The sequence below is a fragment of the Alosa sapidissima genome, chromosome 16 (genome assembly GCF_018492685.1).
Source record: "Alosa sapidissima isolate fAloSap1 chromosome 16, fAloSap1.pri, whole genome shotgun sequence".
Classification (NCBI taxonomy): Eukaryota; Metazoa; Chordata; class Actinopteri; order Clupeiformes; family Clupeidae; genus Alosa; species Alosa sapidissima.
The window spans coordinates 13,341,745-13,355,842 of record NC_055972.1 but is presented as its reverse complement, the minus strand read 5'-3'; the positions used below and the strand labels follow the sequence as shown (position 1 = coordinate 13,355,842).

Genomic DNA, 14,098 nt, shown 5'->3' with positions numbered 1-14,098 from the left:
GCCGGGGGCAGGGCACGGCCGGATGAACAAGCCCTTGAGTGCCTGGCCCCGGCCGCTGGGATGGGCCAGCACGGACTTGAGAACTTTCCAATGTTGTGTTTGTGAAGTGGGCACCAGAGCAACGATGGTGCCCTCACTGTCAGTGATGTATTACAGCCCAAACAGGCCAGCCCTCCTTCCCTCCCTCCTTCCCTCCTTCCCTCCCTCCTTCCCTCCTTCCTTCACTCTCACTCCTTCTTTCTTTCTCTCTCTCTCTCTCTCTCGCGCAGCTCTGGGTGGAGAAGCAGTGTAGAACGAATCAAGTCGCTGCCAAACATGACCTCATAGACGTCAGTTCCAGGGGAGTGGAGGACCTCCACTCTCTCTCTCTCTCTCTCTCTCTTTCTCATACTCGTTCGTCTCTTCTCATGCTCTGGTTTCTGCTCTGTCTGCCTCATTCCCGGGTCGCCGTTGCTAGGGCTGTGAGCGGGACAGATCTTCCCCCTGTCAAATCAAATGTTTCTGCTTGCGAAACATCTGGTCATGTGTTTCTACCCCGCAAGGTTCTGGTCGGCCCGTGGCTTTAAGAGGCTGCTCGAGCTCAGGGTGATTGGGTTGGTGTCGAGGGTTTATAAAGCTTCTTTGAATTAAATTGTCGAATGTGTTTGCACAACTGTGCAACTATGTGCATGGAAGCTGTGGCTGCATACTGTTTGTGTTCGTCTGGGTTTGTGCACTTGCTGTGGATGGTTTGTTTGAGTGCGTGCATGTGAATGCATGTGTTTGTGTGAGAGTGTGTGTCTCTGTTTTGTTAGAGAGTTGGAGAGAGTTTTGTGTGTCTTTTCGTGTGTGTGTGTGTGGGTGTGTGTGTGTGCGTGTGAGGCCTCGAGCCTGCTGGAGGTCCTCTCTCTGTAGCCCCTGGCTGCTGGCCACTCATGGACCCGCTCCCGTTGGCAAAAGCGTCCTGTTTCACGAGTCCAGCCGATGGTGTGAGCGAGGCGACTGCCGGACAGGCCCACACGCACATGTGCGCGCACATCCCCCCCATCCCCACACACACACACACATCCACCCCCCACACACACACACATCACACATCACAGGTCTGCTAATGGAAAGGCATTAACTGTGTAGTGGTGAGAGGGGCCAGGACAGGAGGGAGTTGGGGAAGAGGAGGAGGAACAGAAGAAGGAGGAGGAGAAAGGGAGAGGAGGAGCAAAGACGGGGAGAAAAGGAGGAGGAGAGAGAGAGAGAGAGAGAGAGAGAGAGAGAGAGAGAGAGAGAGGAGGAGAGCTTGGTGGAGCGGTGTGTATGTGTGTGTGTGTGTGTGTGTGTGTGTGGGGGGGGGGGGGGGGGTAGATGTAATGGCAGCCCACCAAATCCCGACGCCAACGCTCAGCACCACTGGAGGGATTAGAGTTGCCCCTGCGCCGGTCTTACCCAAAAGCTCCCTTTAACATTTCCCCTTGTTTTCTTTGGGCATGGGCGACCTGCGGGAGAATGTTCCAGGTAATCCCCCGTAATGTTGGTGGGAATTAGAGGCCGGCAGAAGCCTGTTTCCTCAGGCTCTGCTGTCGCCGCGCTGTTCCTTTCAGCTCGCGCAAAAACGCCAGCATGCCAGCCGGTAATGGAAGCAAGCGGGGGCGTGGATGAGGGCAGTGTGTGTGTGTGTGTGTGTGTGTGTGTGTGTGTGTGTGTGTGTGTGTGTGTGTGTGTGTGTGTGAGTGTGTGAGTGTGTGATTCTCGGAGGGGGCATCAGGGCGTTGAGGGGCTGAGGGAGATGGTAGTTATTAGAAAGTGAGTGTGGCAATGGGAAGAAGGTGAGAAAGACACCATATGCAGTGTGTGTGTGTGTGTGTGTGTGTGTGTGTGTGTGTGTGTGTGTGTGTGTGTGTGTACTGTATGTGTTTAGATGTCAGTGACTCTGGCTCTCTTGTGAATTGCCTGGACTTCTCCTGCCCACAGTATTCTGGGCAAAGCTTTAGCCTCCCTTTGGAAAGGATTTTGGACAGGAACAGCTATGCTTGCACACTGCACACTTGATTTCGGATCTGTAATGAAACATTAAAAGAGACAATTTGTAAATGGACCAAAGAATTAAACAGCACAATACCTGAAGACAGTTGTTTGTTTCTAATGTACAGATTGCTTAGTAAATAAAAAACAAATATGCCATGATTTAAAGTATGCAACACAAACAGATGTAAACAGCAAGCCTGTCCTGTGTGTACATGTGTGTGTTCGAGAAAGAGAGAGAGAGTGGGGAGAACACTGTCTGCTTACATGGCCATCTTCCATTCTATGAAGTGTGTTTGTGATAATTGCAGCCAGCCACAGACGCCTGTGCTGCTGCTGAAGCGGCTGCTGTTGGTCCGTGTGGAGCGGCTGGCTGATTAAAGTGGGTGGGTGTAGGGAGAGGAGAGGAGAGTGTGTGGGGGAGAGGGAATGGGGGAGGTAGTGGATGGAGGTGGCTGGGTGGAGGCGAAAGGGGTAGGGTGGGGTGGTGGTGGTAGTGGTGTGGTGGTCTGTGAGAGTAAATGGAATTTCTGCAGCAAACAGCTGGACTAGTTTATTTAAACACATCCAGGGCTGAGTGACTGACCTGAGATTGACTTAGCACAGGGGGTGGAGCAAAAATGGAATTTTATGACTTTTGAGGCTGAGATTAGAAAGAGGAGAGAGTAAGTGAGCGGGCCTGTGTGTGTGTGTGTGTGTGTGTGTGTGTGTGTGTGTGTGTGTGTGTGTGTGCGCGCGCGTGTAAGAAGGGAAAAAAGGAGAGATGCTCTTATTTATGATTTCCCCCTGAAGGCATGTCGACATGTGACTGAATAGTAGAATAACTAATTACTTAAGTAAATGGATCTCTGCCCGAGACATACTAGATAATAAAGTTCCTCCTCTCACTAGAGAGGTGTGATATGGGGGGAGGTGTGTGTGTGTGTGGGGGGGGGGGAAGGAGTGGGGGATATTATGAACATTGTAGTAATTGTGGCAACAGAGACCACTGACAATATCCCAGTAGTAACTCTGTGATAACATGCCTTCACTCATACAAATTAAGGATCAATATTCCCTATGGGCTCAGCTGAGACAGTTTATTGTAAATTATGAATTCATTTTGGAATTCTGACAGCGGTTTATTAGTCAAAGTGTCAATTTATGGTAATACTTTATCTGAGTATTTTTTTTGGTGGTGATTTTTTAAATCTTTTTCAAAATAGCTGTGCTTTGAAAGTCGGTGAAAATGTTACTGCTCTCCAAGCGCGATTGAGATAGACACGGTGAAAAGCAACCTTTTGTATCTCTAATCCGGATCTTTCCAGCAATGGTTATTAAATTATTCCCCAATTGGTCACGCAACAAAGGCAGCTGATGAAAAAGACAATTTCTTGCTTTTAATTGGCCATTTCACATGCTGTTTGTGCTACACCTGTGCGTTTGTAATGAGAATGGGGCATTAGTGAGACTCTGGCAGACGTGCCTGCAATCAGTTCCACTCGCTCGTGAGCAGCCATCTCTCCTCGGTGTGTGCAGACAGAGAAATGAGCTATGCAGTAATGTACTGGAGGAAACACACACACACGCACACACACACACACACACACACACACACACACACACACTCACACAACTAATGGAAATTGTGAGAGAAAAGAGGAGGGTGATAGCTCTTAATTCTATCATTTGTTAAGCCCTGTGTTATTGTTTTTTTCTTTCTTCTCCTCCTCCTCCTTTTTTCCTTGTGCTTTCCCTCCTTTTTTTTTTTTGCGACCAACTTTAGAAGTGCCACCAGTGGCGTTCGGGCTCCAAAATAGCCCCCCATTGTCCCCTCGCGGCCCGGGCCTGAATAGTCGGGCTCATTGTGTGCCGATGGGAAGTCGAAACTGAACAGGGCCATAAACGCAGGGCCTATGGCGCGGAAGGGGTCGCACAAAGGTGAACTTTAACTCCTAATGGCGCAACCCCCCCCCCCCCCCCCCCCACCCCACCCCCAGGCCGGGTTCTCCCTCTCCCTGCGCGGCCCTTGCCGCTCTTTGATTGCCTTCTTAACCGTCAGCACAGAGGCGTCCGGCTGGCTCACACAACAGAGCATGACCATTCTTTCTCTTTTCCTCACACTCCTACAGACCCCTCCTTCCCTCGCTCTCCCTCCCACCCTTTCCTCCTTCCCTCTCTCCCTCCCTCCCTCCCTCCCTCGTTACCTCCCTCCATCCCCCTGCCTGGTATTGTGTAGCACTTGTCCTTTGTTCAGATCCTTGGTGCATCTGGCCTTAGATATGGTGGTGTGGAGGAGAGCAAGAGGAAGCGTGAGATACCAGGTTTTTTTTCCACGAGAGAATGGATCAGGCAATTTCCCCATTTCAAAAGTGTGTGAGAGTGTGTGTGTGAGAGTGAGAGACAGAGAGAGGAAAAGGAGTGTGTGTGTGTGTGTGTGTGTGTGTGTGTGTGTGTGTGTGTGTATGTGTATGTGTGTGTGTGTGTGTGTGTGTGTGTGTGAGAAAGAGAGAGAAAGAGAGGAAAATCCAAACGGCAGAGGTCAGCAGATAGACAACACTGACCCTCCCCTGACCCCGGCCTGAGATGGAGAGAGCAATAAAAAGAATGCCGGGCCGAGACTCCCCCAGTACTGCAGGCTGGTGGTGATAAAACTCCAGACATTCCCTCATTTGATGGTGCACTGCCATGTCCGTACATTCTTCTCCTCTCTCTCTTTCTCTCTCTTTCTCTCTCTCTCTCTCTCTTCGTGTTTTGTGTGTGTGTGCGTGTGTGTTTCTATTTTTCTTCGGATGTCTTTTAAGTTAATGTTTCCCATGTCTTGACAGGGACATGGGAAGACTCAGATTCAGGAGGCATTAGACAAATATAAAAGCAGGGGATAAGCACTGTCATTAAGGAAAGCTAGCAGATGCCTGCTTGAGCAACTCTTTGTCTGCTGTCTCTTTTCTCTTCCCTTCTTTCTCTCTTTCTCTCTCTTTCTCTCTGTCTCTGTGCCTTTCACTCTTTTTTTCTCCACCCCACCCCAACCTTCTCTCTCCTCCCTTGCTTTTTTGCCTTGAAAAGAGTAGTGTGGCTATTGTTTCCTTAAAAGTCTACTAATTCCCCCCTCAAAAGATGAAATGGAAGTGCCCAACTGGGGCAACAGCAGGAGGACATAAATCAAGTCGGGACTCCTGAGCTTGCTCTCCTGGAGGTCAGCACAGGTCACAGGGTCATTTCAGAAGGGTTTTAGGCAAAGCGAGGCCAAAGAGGTCTTTAACGCTGGGCGGGGTGGGGGGTGGGAGTCACAGACTATGTATGCCAGATATGTTTTTGTCATGATATTTCATGCACACGCGGAACCTCAGGTGCTGAAAACAACCCCAAGCTCTCGGAGACCGTGTCGGTTTAAAACAAAACAAAATGAAATCGTTGGCTTAACACATCCCACATTATGTTTTGTTTTCCTCTTAAACAAAGTCTAGGAAGACTGTGTGAGAAGCAAGAGAGAGAAAAAAAAGAGGAAAAAGGGAAAGGAACAACCTAACTTGCTCTCGTTCCGTCGTGACATTTTTCTGTCCGCAAACTTTTCCCACACAAATTTCATTCCTGTGGTTGCTGCCAAGTCAAGAATCAGAACATGAGACAGCCTCGCAGTAAGGTGGAGGAGGAGTAGGACGACGACAACGAGAAAAGAAAAACGACATGGCAATTCTCTCGTGAGCTAAGAAAGTGAACCAAAAAAAAAAAAACTCAGTGGATTCACAAAGGCTCTCTGTTTGCTTTGCTGAAACGATGTATGTTGAAGGCCTACAAGTTTGTACAAGCCAGGAGCTCTTGTGAGTTCAGCTTATGTTGCTCTTGCAGTTATAGCATGATTTTAGCACGGCCCCTCCCTGCCCTCCGATTTGACGTGTTACAGAAGGGAACGTCAGTCCTTCCATCCTCACCTCGCTGTAGCTGTCAGGCTTGATCTGCACAGCATTACGGGGCGAATTTGACAACAGGGCCGTGAGAAACTAGGACAACCGACTTGAGGAAAAATTGCAGACTTCCCACTGGCATTTTTCCGTTACTGCAGCACCAAATTGTTTTACTTGTTCTTGGTGTAGTTCTCCAGTATTGTAAGTGATCTTGAAATTGACCATGTGTTTGTCTTTGCTTTTTGTCTTCTCTCTCTGCACAGGTTCATAAATGCAAGAAGGAGAATAGTTCAGCCCATGATTGACCAGTCTAATCGAGCAGGCAAGTCTCCCATAGTTACTGTATTCAAGTCGCACAGGCGAAAGCCCTCCACAAGCCATGCACCCGGAGGTCCCCCGGCCGGTAAATAAATACGTTGTGAAGTCTGGATTACGGCAACTTATTGACCACTAAAATTCATCAAATTAACCCCAAACTAATCGCTCGGTCTTGGACCCTTTGATTTGTCCGATTACATGAAGCACAAACAAACAAGAGCAAACTGAAGTGATAAAATTAAACTTATTCATACCATAACTCCTGAGTGCTGAGATTTTCGATTGCTCCTCTCCAGTTAGCTCTCACCACCCTGGAAGACTACATGAGAGATAGAGATACAGAGACTACAATGCAGTTGTATTGGCCAATTAAGGATGGATTTGTGGATTTTTCAAATTGAAAATAATAATAAAAAACATTTGTAGTTTTTCTCTTCTTTGCTTCTCGGCTTCTCTCTACTCCCTGCTGCAGTGAGTGAGCGGTCCCCTGGTGCATGGCTTGTTGTGGACTGCTGTAAACTTTATTACCTGTAATAGGGGTCAGGGGTCAGCCTGGCGTTAGGGACTCAGTAAAGTTCAAAAGCATTCACTGGGGTTGAGTTGTTGTTTTTGCTCGAATAAACCCCAAACAGCATATATCTGCAGTAAGTGGATTTCTATGGGTTGGCTAGTTAGGAAGGGGGGGATGGTGGAAGTATCTCTGGCTTCTTCCTGGCTACAGTGGAGTATTTTTGTCATATTCCGTGTGCCATATTTTTATATCCACTGTGTCCAAATACATTTGATCACTCAAAAGATCAGAAACAAGTAAACAAACTAAGGTATGGGTAAAGTCATATGCATATCCTCCAGAATGTGGAGGTCATTATCATGGTGTCTGCTCACCCAAGGATGTTTCCTAGCTGATAGCGTCACAACGAGACAGCCAGACAAACAGGGGTGGGTAGCTTCAGACTGCGTACATTAACAGATGATGTAGCTTCAGCCATGGAAACTTAATTAAAAGCACTAATTGACCACTGTCCCGTGCCCTCTCCCCCACCTCCCCCCTCTCCTCCTCCAGTAAGTCAAGGAGCTCCCTATAACCCAGATGGTCAGCCCATGGGTGGGTTTGTCATGGATGGACAGCAGCACATGGGAATCAGACCACCTGGTAAGACTTTGGCGTGTCTCCCCGTCTCCCCCCGCTGTCTCCCTTGCAAACCTCCACCTTCCCACAAGCCTCTGGTCTCTCTCTCTCTCTCTCTCCCATACACACACACACACACACACACACACACACATACTAATACATTCAGACACACACACACACACACACACATACTAACACATTCAGACACACATGCATGCAGGGGAAGGGCCCCCTGCAATGACTGGCACAGGTGTAGCCCATCACATCACACCCCCTCACACCCTCTTCGTCTCTCATTTCCTAGTTCTCTCTTTCTTTCTGTCTCTCTCTTTCTCTCACACCATTGGTAGTAATCCCTACCCTTTTCTCAGAACTCAAGCCTTGTGGTTTTGGTCACTGTCTAACAACCCACGACCTTATGCCCCCATACAAATTCAAACCATTTGCAAAGGGGCCTTTCCACCACCTCTTCCATCCTGCGGTTATTAATCTTGGTGTAATCTTTTTTTATGATATTCATATTTAATGCCTGGCTTGGCTTCTAACCTTTACTGCTTTTCACAAATGTGGGATTGTGCTTTTGATTCTCGTCTACCTCTGTGTCTTCAGCTGTCGGTGTCTTTTTTTTCTCATCTTCTGGTGTTCTTCTTTCCCTGTTTCTCTCCTTCTAGGGCCTATGAGTGGAATGGGCATGAATATGGGAATGGAGGGACAGTGGCACTACATGTAACCTTCTTCTAGTTAACCAATCGCAAAGCAAAGGGGGAAGTAAGTACAAAAAGCAAGACAACAACAACAACAACCACAAGGGCTTCCAAGCTCACCATGCTCACTCACAACTGGTCCTGTTTCAGCCCTATCAGGGTACCATGCTCATTCACAACTGGTCTAGTTTCAGCCCTAGCAGGGTTGACACATTTCCTTTGCTTTGCCCCCCCCCCCCCCCTTTACTTACGTTTATAAAGGATTAAGTGCTTTTTTGGATTTTTCTGAAATCTTTCAGATTTGGCTCTCTCGTTCTGGTGATGTTTTCTGCTGCTTTTCAAACAAAGCTCAATTTTTCTTGGCTACATACTGTCTTGGCCTTCCCTCCATCTCTCTCTCTCTCTCTCTCTCTCTCTCTCTCTATCCTCTCTTATTCTTTCTTTCATGTAGTGTTTGTTTCTCTTTGATGATGAGGTACTTTGTGTTTGTGTGACTTTTTATCCCTGCCCCTCACTTTGACACATTTACTGGCCACACGACTAAACATTGCATAGAGTAACATGGGAGAAAGAGAGAAGAAAAAACATGGCTGAGTGTGGGCTGGAGAAAGAGCAAAAGAGAGGGAGGGAGAGAGAGAGAGAGAGAGAGAGAGAGAGAGGCAGTAGAGGAGAGAGTAGAAGAAGGGAGGGGGTGAGTGGCACAAGGAAAGGGAGGGTGTGTGGGGGGTGGTGCTGGTGACGGGGAGGGTGGGGGGGGGGGGGGGGGGGGTGAGACTGGGGTTTGGGTAAGGGGGTGGGTTAGCAGGATGTTACCATAGCAACAGACTGATTGGCAAAATGTAAGCAGTCTGCAGCAGTGCAAGCAGAGGAAAGTGCATGTCCCCAAAGTGTCATAAATCTGCCTTACTGCAGTTGATGCATGAGTTACATTAATGCACTAACCTGTGCAGCAGTACCAAAACCCCCCCTCAGCCTTACCCTTACACAACCACAGTGAAAAACAGACACTTCACCACTCAGAGACGTCATTTCAGTTACCATGTTCCAGTCTCTGTGTGTGTGTCTGCACGCTTTCTAATGCTGTGATATTGATATTTACTTGCTATGTGGTTGTTGTTTTTTCTCCTTGTCAGGCTGTCATAATGGGATTACTGATGGGGAAGGAAGGGGAAATAAACTAGTCCAGAATGGAGGTGTGCTCAGCAGGGTAGGGAGCTTAGCTCAGCCTAATTGACTATATCCAAATTAAATATGCCATCAGAGGGAGTGTGACAAATGGATTTGACTTGTTCAGTATACAAAAATAGAGATCATTAATGCTTCTGGGCATGGGCTGCCTGCGAAGCTGCAAATATTCATACTTCCCACCGTCAGCTGACCAGCATTCACTCTCTCTCTCTCTGTCTCTTTCACACACACACACACAAACACACACATTGCAATGTTGCTGCATTTGCTGTCATGTTCAAGACAGCTACCTCTTTCTTTTCTTTTAGCTGTCCTTTCTTTTTTTCCTCATAGCTCACAAGTATTTTATTTGTGTGTCTGTGTGTGTGTGCGTGTGTGAGTGTGTCTGTGTGTGTGTGTCTAAACATGGAGAGTGATTCCCTGTGTCCAAACGGCCTCGTTCCAGCAGCTGCCATGGTTCCCAGTAGACTAGGCAGAAACCTGCTTTAAGCAGACTCAATTTGCTTGCTGAATTCCGTAATTGGGCCGCGTGTGGAATCTTAGATGAGATGGGTACAAGGGGAAAAGGGAGAGACAGTGAAGGAGGAGAGGGAGGCAAGAGATGGCGAGAGAGGGAGAGAGAGGTAGAGGGTGACAGAAATATGTCGCGGTGGCTGACAATGCTCTGTCTTTATGACTTCATCGCTGGAATTTGCTGGCTTGTCTAATTTAAATATTGTTACTTTAGTTTCTAGGTCAATTAAATGTAAGTGATGTGTTATATTCTTCATGACCAATTAAATGAATAGGTTATTACAAAAAACGTTATCTTATTTGATTAAGAGAGCAAGGGTTCATTATATTTTATAAGCAATTTTCATTAGTTGGGACATTTTCCTTAAGGCTAAATTAAGTAATCATTTGCCGGGGAGACCTGAAATGAAGGTGTTTCTAGCAGTAACACTGCAACATTACTTAAAACCAAAGCCAATTAAATCTACTTAGAGCGTTATGCTTTCTACCCATGACGATTATAGAGCTTATAGCTTTTGGAAACAATACACCTGTCAGTACAGATAAGACTGAGCAACTCAAGCAGAAAACGGGAGACCCTTTGATAGCTGACTGGAAGTACTGTTTCATGAGGAATTTCTACCCCTCTCTATTCTTTTTGCTCCTCCAACAAAATTAGCCAAGGGTGGGCAAAAATTGCAATTTAATTTTTTTCCCAGACAATGGCGATCACAGCGAGAGCATTAATTACAGGCATATAGGTGGCATAACACAACCCCCCCCCCCCCCCCCCCCCCTCCCTCCACACACACACATACACACACACACACAGTCCAATTGCTTCCCCAAACGCTAGTGCTAGGCTTAGCTCAACTCACCCGCTAACCCTATGCAGTCCGAGCCCTGCTGGAGTTCGCCTTTGTCTGCAAATTCATTCCTCCCAATTATTAGGCGCAAGTTTGTTAACCTTCTGCAGGGTCAACATCTCCCCTTTTAGGAGGCGGGGGGGGGGGAGTGAACTTTTACTTTTAAGTAACAGAAAAAAACAAGGTCCAGGGGGACTTAGCCCTCATATTGTCTGTGCAAATATCCCCTGTTGATTTGCCCCCTCTGTACTGCTGGGAATGGCCAAGCAGTGGAACTCAATGTATTGATTGGCTTATTAAGGGAAAAAACGTATTAGCAGTGTGTGCCTTTTCAACCACGCACTCCATTTCCCCCTCCTCTATTCTCTCTCTCTTTCTCTCCCCCGATAGAATTGATGTTTCATCTGCACAGCTTTCATTAACAATGTGTTCAAGGACTGAAATCAGGGAAGATTGAAAAATCGAAAGACACACAATAGGTTTACCTCGCCTATTGTACCACCGCACGACAAGAGAATCACATGTTCATTTGAGAAGAGCTGGGTGAACAACGCTAGTTAATGAAATTGTTAATGACCGCTGTGTGCTCTCTTTCGCTCTCTCTCTCTTTCGCTCTCTCTCTCTTTCGCTCTCTCTCTCATTTGTGCCTCCCCTACTTTTGTGGCCATTAATGATGGTGAAGTGTTTTTTTTCCCCTTCTCCTCCAATGTGCTGGAGGAATGTGTACACTCAGAGGTGAGAGCCCACAGGTGAAGGCCTAGCCTGTTACACCCCTCTCTCCTGTAATTGGAGCACAATGGCTTTCTGTTCTTAAGGCAGGTTTAGTTGTGTCTGCTCCGGTAATGGGAGGGAGAAGATGGATAAAGAGCCAAATTGCCTGTTGGTGCTTCATAGGAAAACACACTGTGTTCCATATGATGAAATAGCAAGATGATGTAAAATATTAAGCCATTTATATACAGTATGTTTATAAGCCTTAATTATGTGCCCCAAAGCACAACATAGTCCCACATAATTCAACATAGTTCTTTTAGTTGGAGGGCAATTTTTGCATTGTATCTATTTTCTCATACAAGTTTGACCAAACTCCTGCTGGTATTGTTTCATAGAGAACCAGGAGTTCAGACGTCCTTTCCTAATATGGGCATAAACAGTCAAACATGAAAGTCATTCAATGCTCAAAAATTTCCGTGCCCTTCAACATGGCTATGACTCACGAAGCACAATGCAATAGGCATTTTTTTTTTAAAAGGGGCTGTTGATCACTGATTAGGAGCGAAACTCACAGTCTCGGTCAAACTTACATTTTCAGTATCCCTTACCTCACACAGCTGCAAGATTAACAAAACTTAAAAAAGCTCCCCACTAACAGAGATGACTGGACTGAGCAAAACAATAGGGTGACCTCAGTGAAGGGCAGGCTTCTGGTTGGATTGCTCCTTTAGATTATGGCCCATCCGAGGCCTGATGGATCCTTCAGTGAGCACAGCTCTGCTGTGCAAGAGGGAGCAGAGTGCCTTGTTCGGAGCAGGCAGAGGGTCTCCAGAGACCGAGCCATGCACTGAACATGTGCGCCAGTCATCCTCGCCACTTATTCATTAAAGGAAAGCCTGCTCGCTTGCTCGGGAAGGTTATTTTTAATATCGCCAACCAACCACCCCACCGTGTTCGGATTCAAGCGTTAACAAAAGGAAATCCATTTTGAGAGCAGCACGCCACTTTAAAACCGTGAATGTGTGTCCATCCAGTTGTGTCATCATCTCGATTTTGAATCCAAAGTAAACTAGATAATCCTCAATTGTAAATCATTCCGGAGAAGATTTTATTCTACTGTATGTATCCTGTTATTTATATGAAGTAGCACTTGGTTTGTTAATAACTGAACTAATCCACATCTCTCTCTGTGTTGTTTTCCCCTCCCCCAGGACTGCAGGGCATGCTTGGGGATTACCTGTCTCATGGCGGTCCAGTGGGTATGGGCATGGTTCAACCGAGCTACAGCGCCCCCCCCCACTCTGCTCAGATGCGACACGGGCCTCCTATGCACTCCTACATTCCTGGACACCCCCACCACCCAGCGATGTTGATGCACGGAGGACCACCACATCCCGTCATGCCCATGTCTGCACCCAGCCCTCGCGTGCCCCACCCTGGCGATCCCACCATGGGGGGACCTGTCATGGACATCCACGCCCAGTAGTTTTTTAAGGGGATTCTTATAAAAAAAACTTGCGAGTTGCGATTGAAAGAAGCTAAACTGTGATGCATTGGTGTGTGTCCCCCCCCCTACCTACCCCACTCCAACCCCCCCTCCCCCTCCCCCATCGGGCAAATGTGGCCCCCCATTACATATTGACTTCTTGCAGAGATTGAAGAGCTCTTCTCATGGCAACAGATTCGGACCGAGAGAAAACCAATGTCTGCACTCTTTGGGACACTTAGAAACACAAGGTGCCCTTTGCATAGGTTCAAACTGAGAGAGAAAAGAAGAGAAAAAGAGAGAGAGATTGAAATTATTACTATATCAACTCCTAGAGGGAGGGAGGAGGACATATTGTATACTGTTGTAAAATTGCTTTGGACTCTCAAGAGAACTGAGAACTGGGAATTAAGTATTGTAAATGCTATCGTATTGTTCTGCATATTATGTTGTTTCTAATAGATTTTTTAAAAAAGGATGTGAACTTTTTTCTTTCCACACTATGTGTGTGCCATCTCCATAGACCTCTGACTTCCTACCCCTATCACCTTGCATTTAAAAAAGAAAAACAAAAGTATGTGAATAAATCAAAAATTCGTTGAAAATCATTTGGCAGGCCTTTCTTGAAAACTTTTTTTTGTTAAAGATGCCACATTTAGATGCTTGGGTATACATCTACGGGCTGTTGGGTCAGCTCCTCCTGAATGACAACGGAATGCTCAGAATTTCTTCAATGTCTTTAGTCTCTGTCGTCACACAGGGCTTGAATTTGCATACCTAATTCATGTGTTCACCAGTTGAATGGGCCTTACCAGATGTTCAGCAGGAATTGTTGATGGAAGATGACAGTGCAAAAAGTGTGTGTGTGTGTGTGTGTGTGTGTGTGTGTGTGTGTGTGTGTGTGTGTTGAGGCTGAGAGAGTGCATGAAACTGTGGGTGTGTGTAAGTATCTTTCTAAGTGGATATCCAATTGTCATAACAGCTATTCAAGAATGGATTAGCTGGAACAACTGCCACCTATACATACTGAAAATGAGCTGATCTTTTTGTATGACATCAATCATACATGCTCTTTCCCAGTGGTACCATGGAAACGTTATGTGTACATTGTAAATGAATAAATTTTGTGTATAAAAAGAGTGAAAACAAATATGAGCTGTAATGTCACTAGTTGTTTTATTTGACTACCTTGAGATAAACTCGAATGTTGTGTTACACATTTTGGATTTTTTTTCCCTTTACTCATAGAACTATGAAGTGCTGTTGTAGTCAGTATCATCTTCATAAGCAGTTACAAGTTATACAATTAGACTGAAATG

General features: G+C 46.5%; 1 protein-coding gene across 2 annotated transcripts in view; it reads left to right on the top strand.

Annotated features, from left to right (window-relative positions):
• The window catches only part of LOC121685290 (homeobox protein Meis2-like), a 20,894-nt gene extending 7,507 nt beyond the window's left edge, over positions 1-13,387 (top strand). The window contains exons 2-4 of one of the 2 annotated variants that reach the window (XM_042065727.1): positions 6,143-6,201; positions 7,261-7,350; positions 12,505-13,387. In XM_042065727.1, the coding sequence (XP_041921661.1) occupies positions 6,143-6,201; positions 7,261-7,350; positions 12,505-12,779 (424 nt within the window). In that variant the 3' untranslated portion in view covers positions 12,780-13,387. Of the gene's footprint in view, positions 1-6,142; positions 6,202-7,260; positions 7,351-8,000; positions 8,098-12,504 lie in introns of those variants that run through there. The other variant, XR_006023324.1, reaches the window with a different exon arrangement.
• The last annotated feature ends 711 nt before the right edge of the window (positions 13,388-14,098 follow it).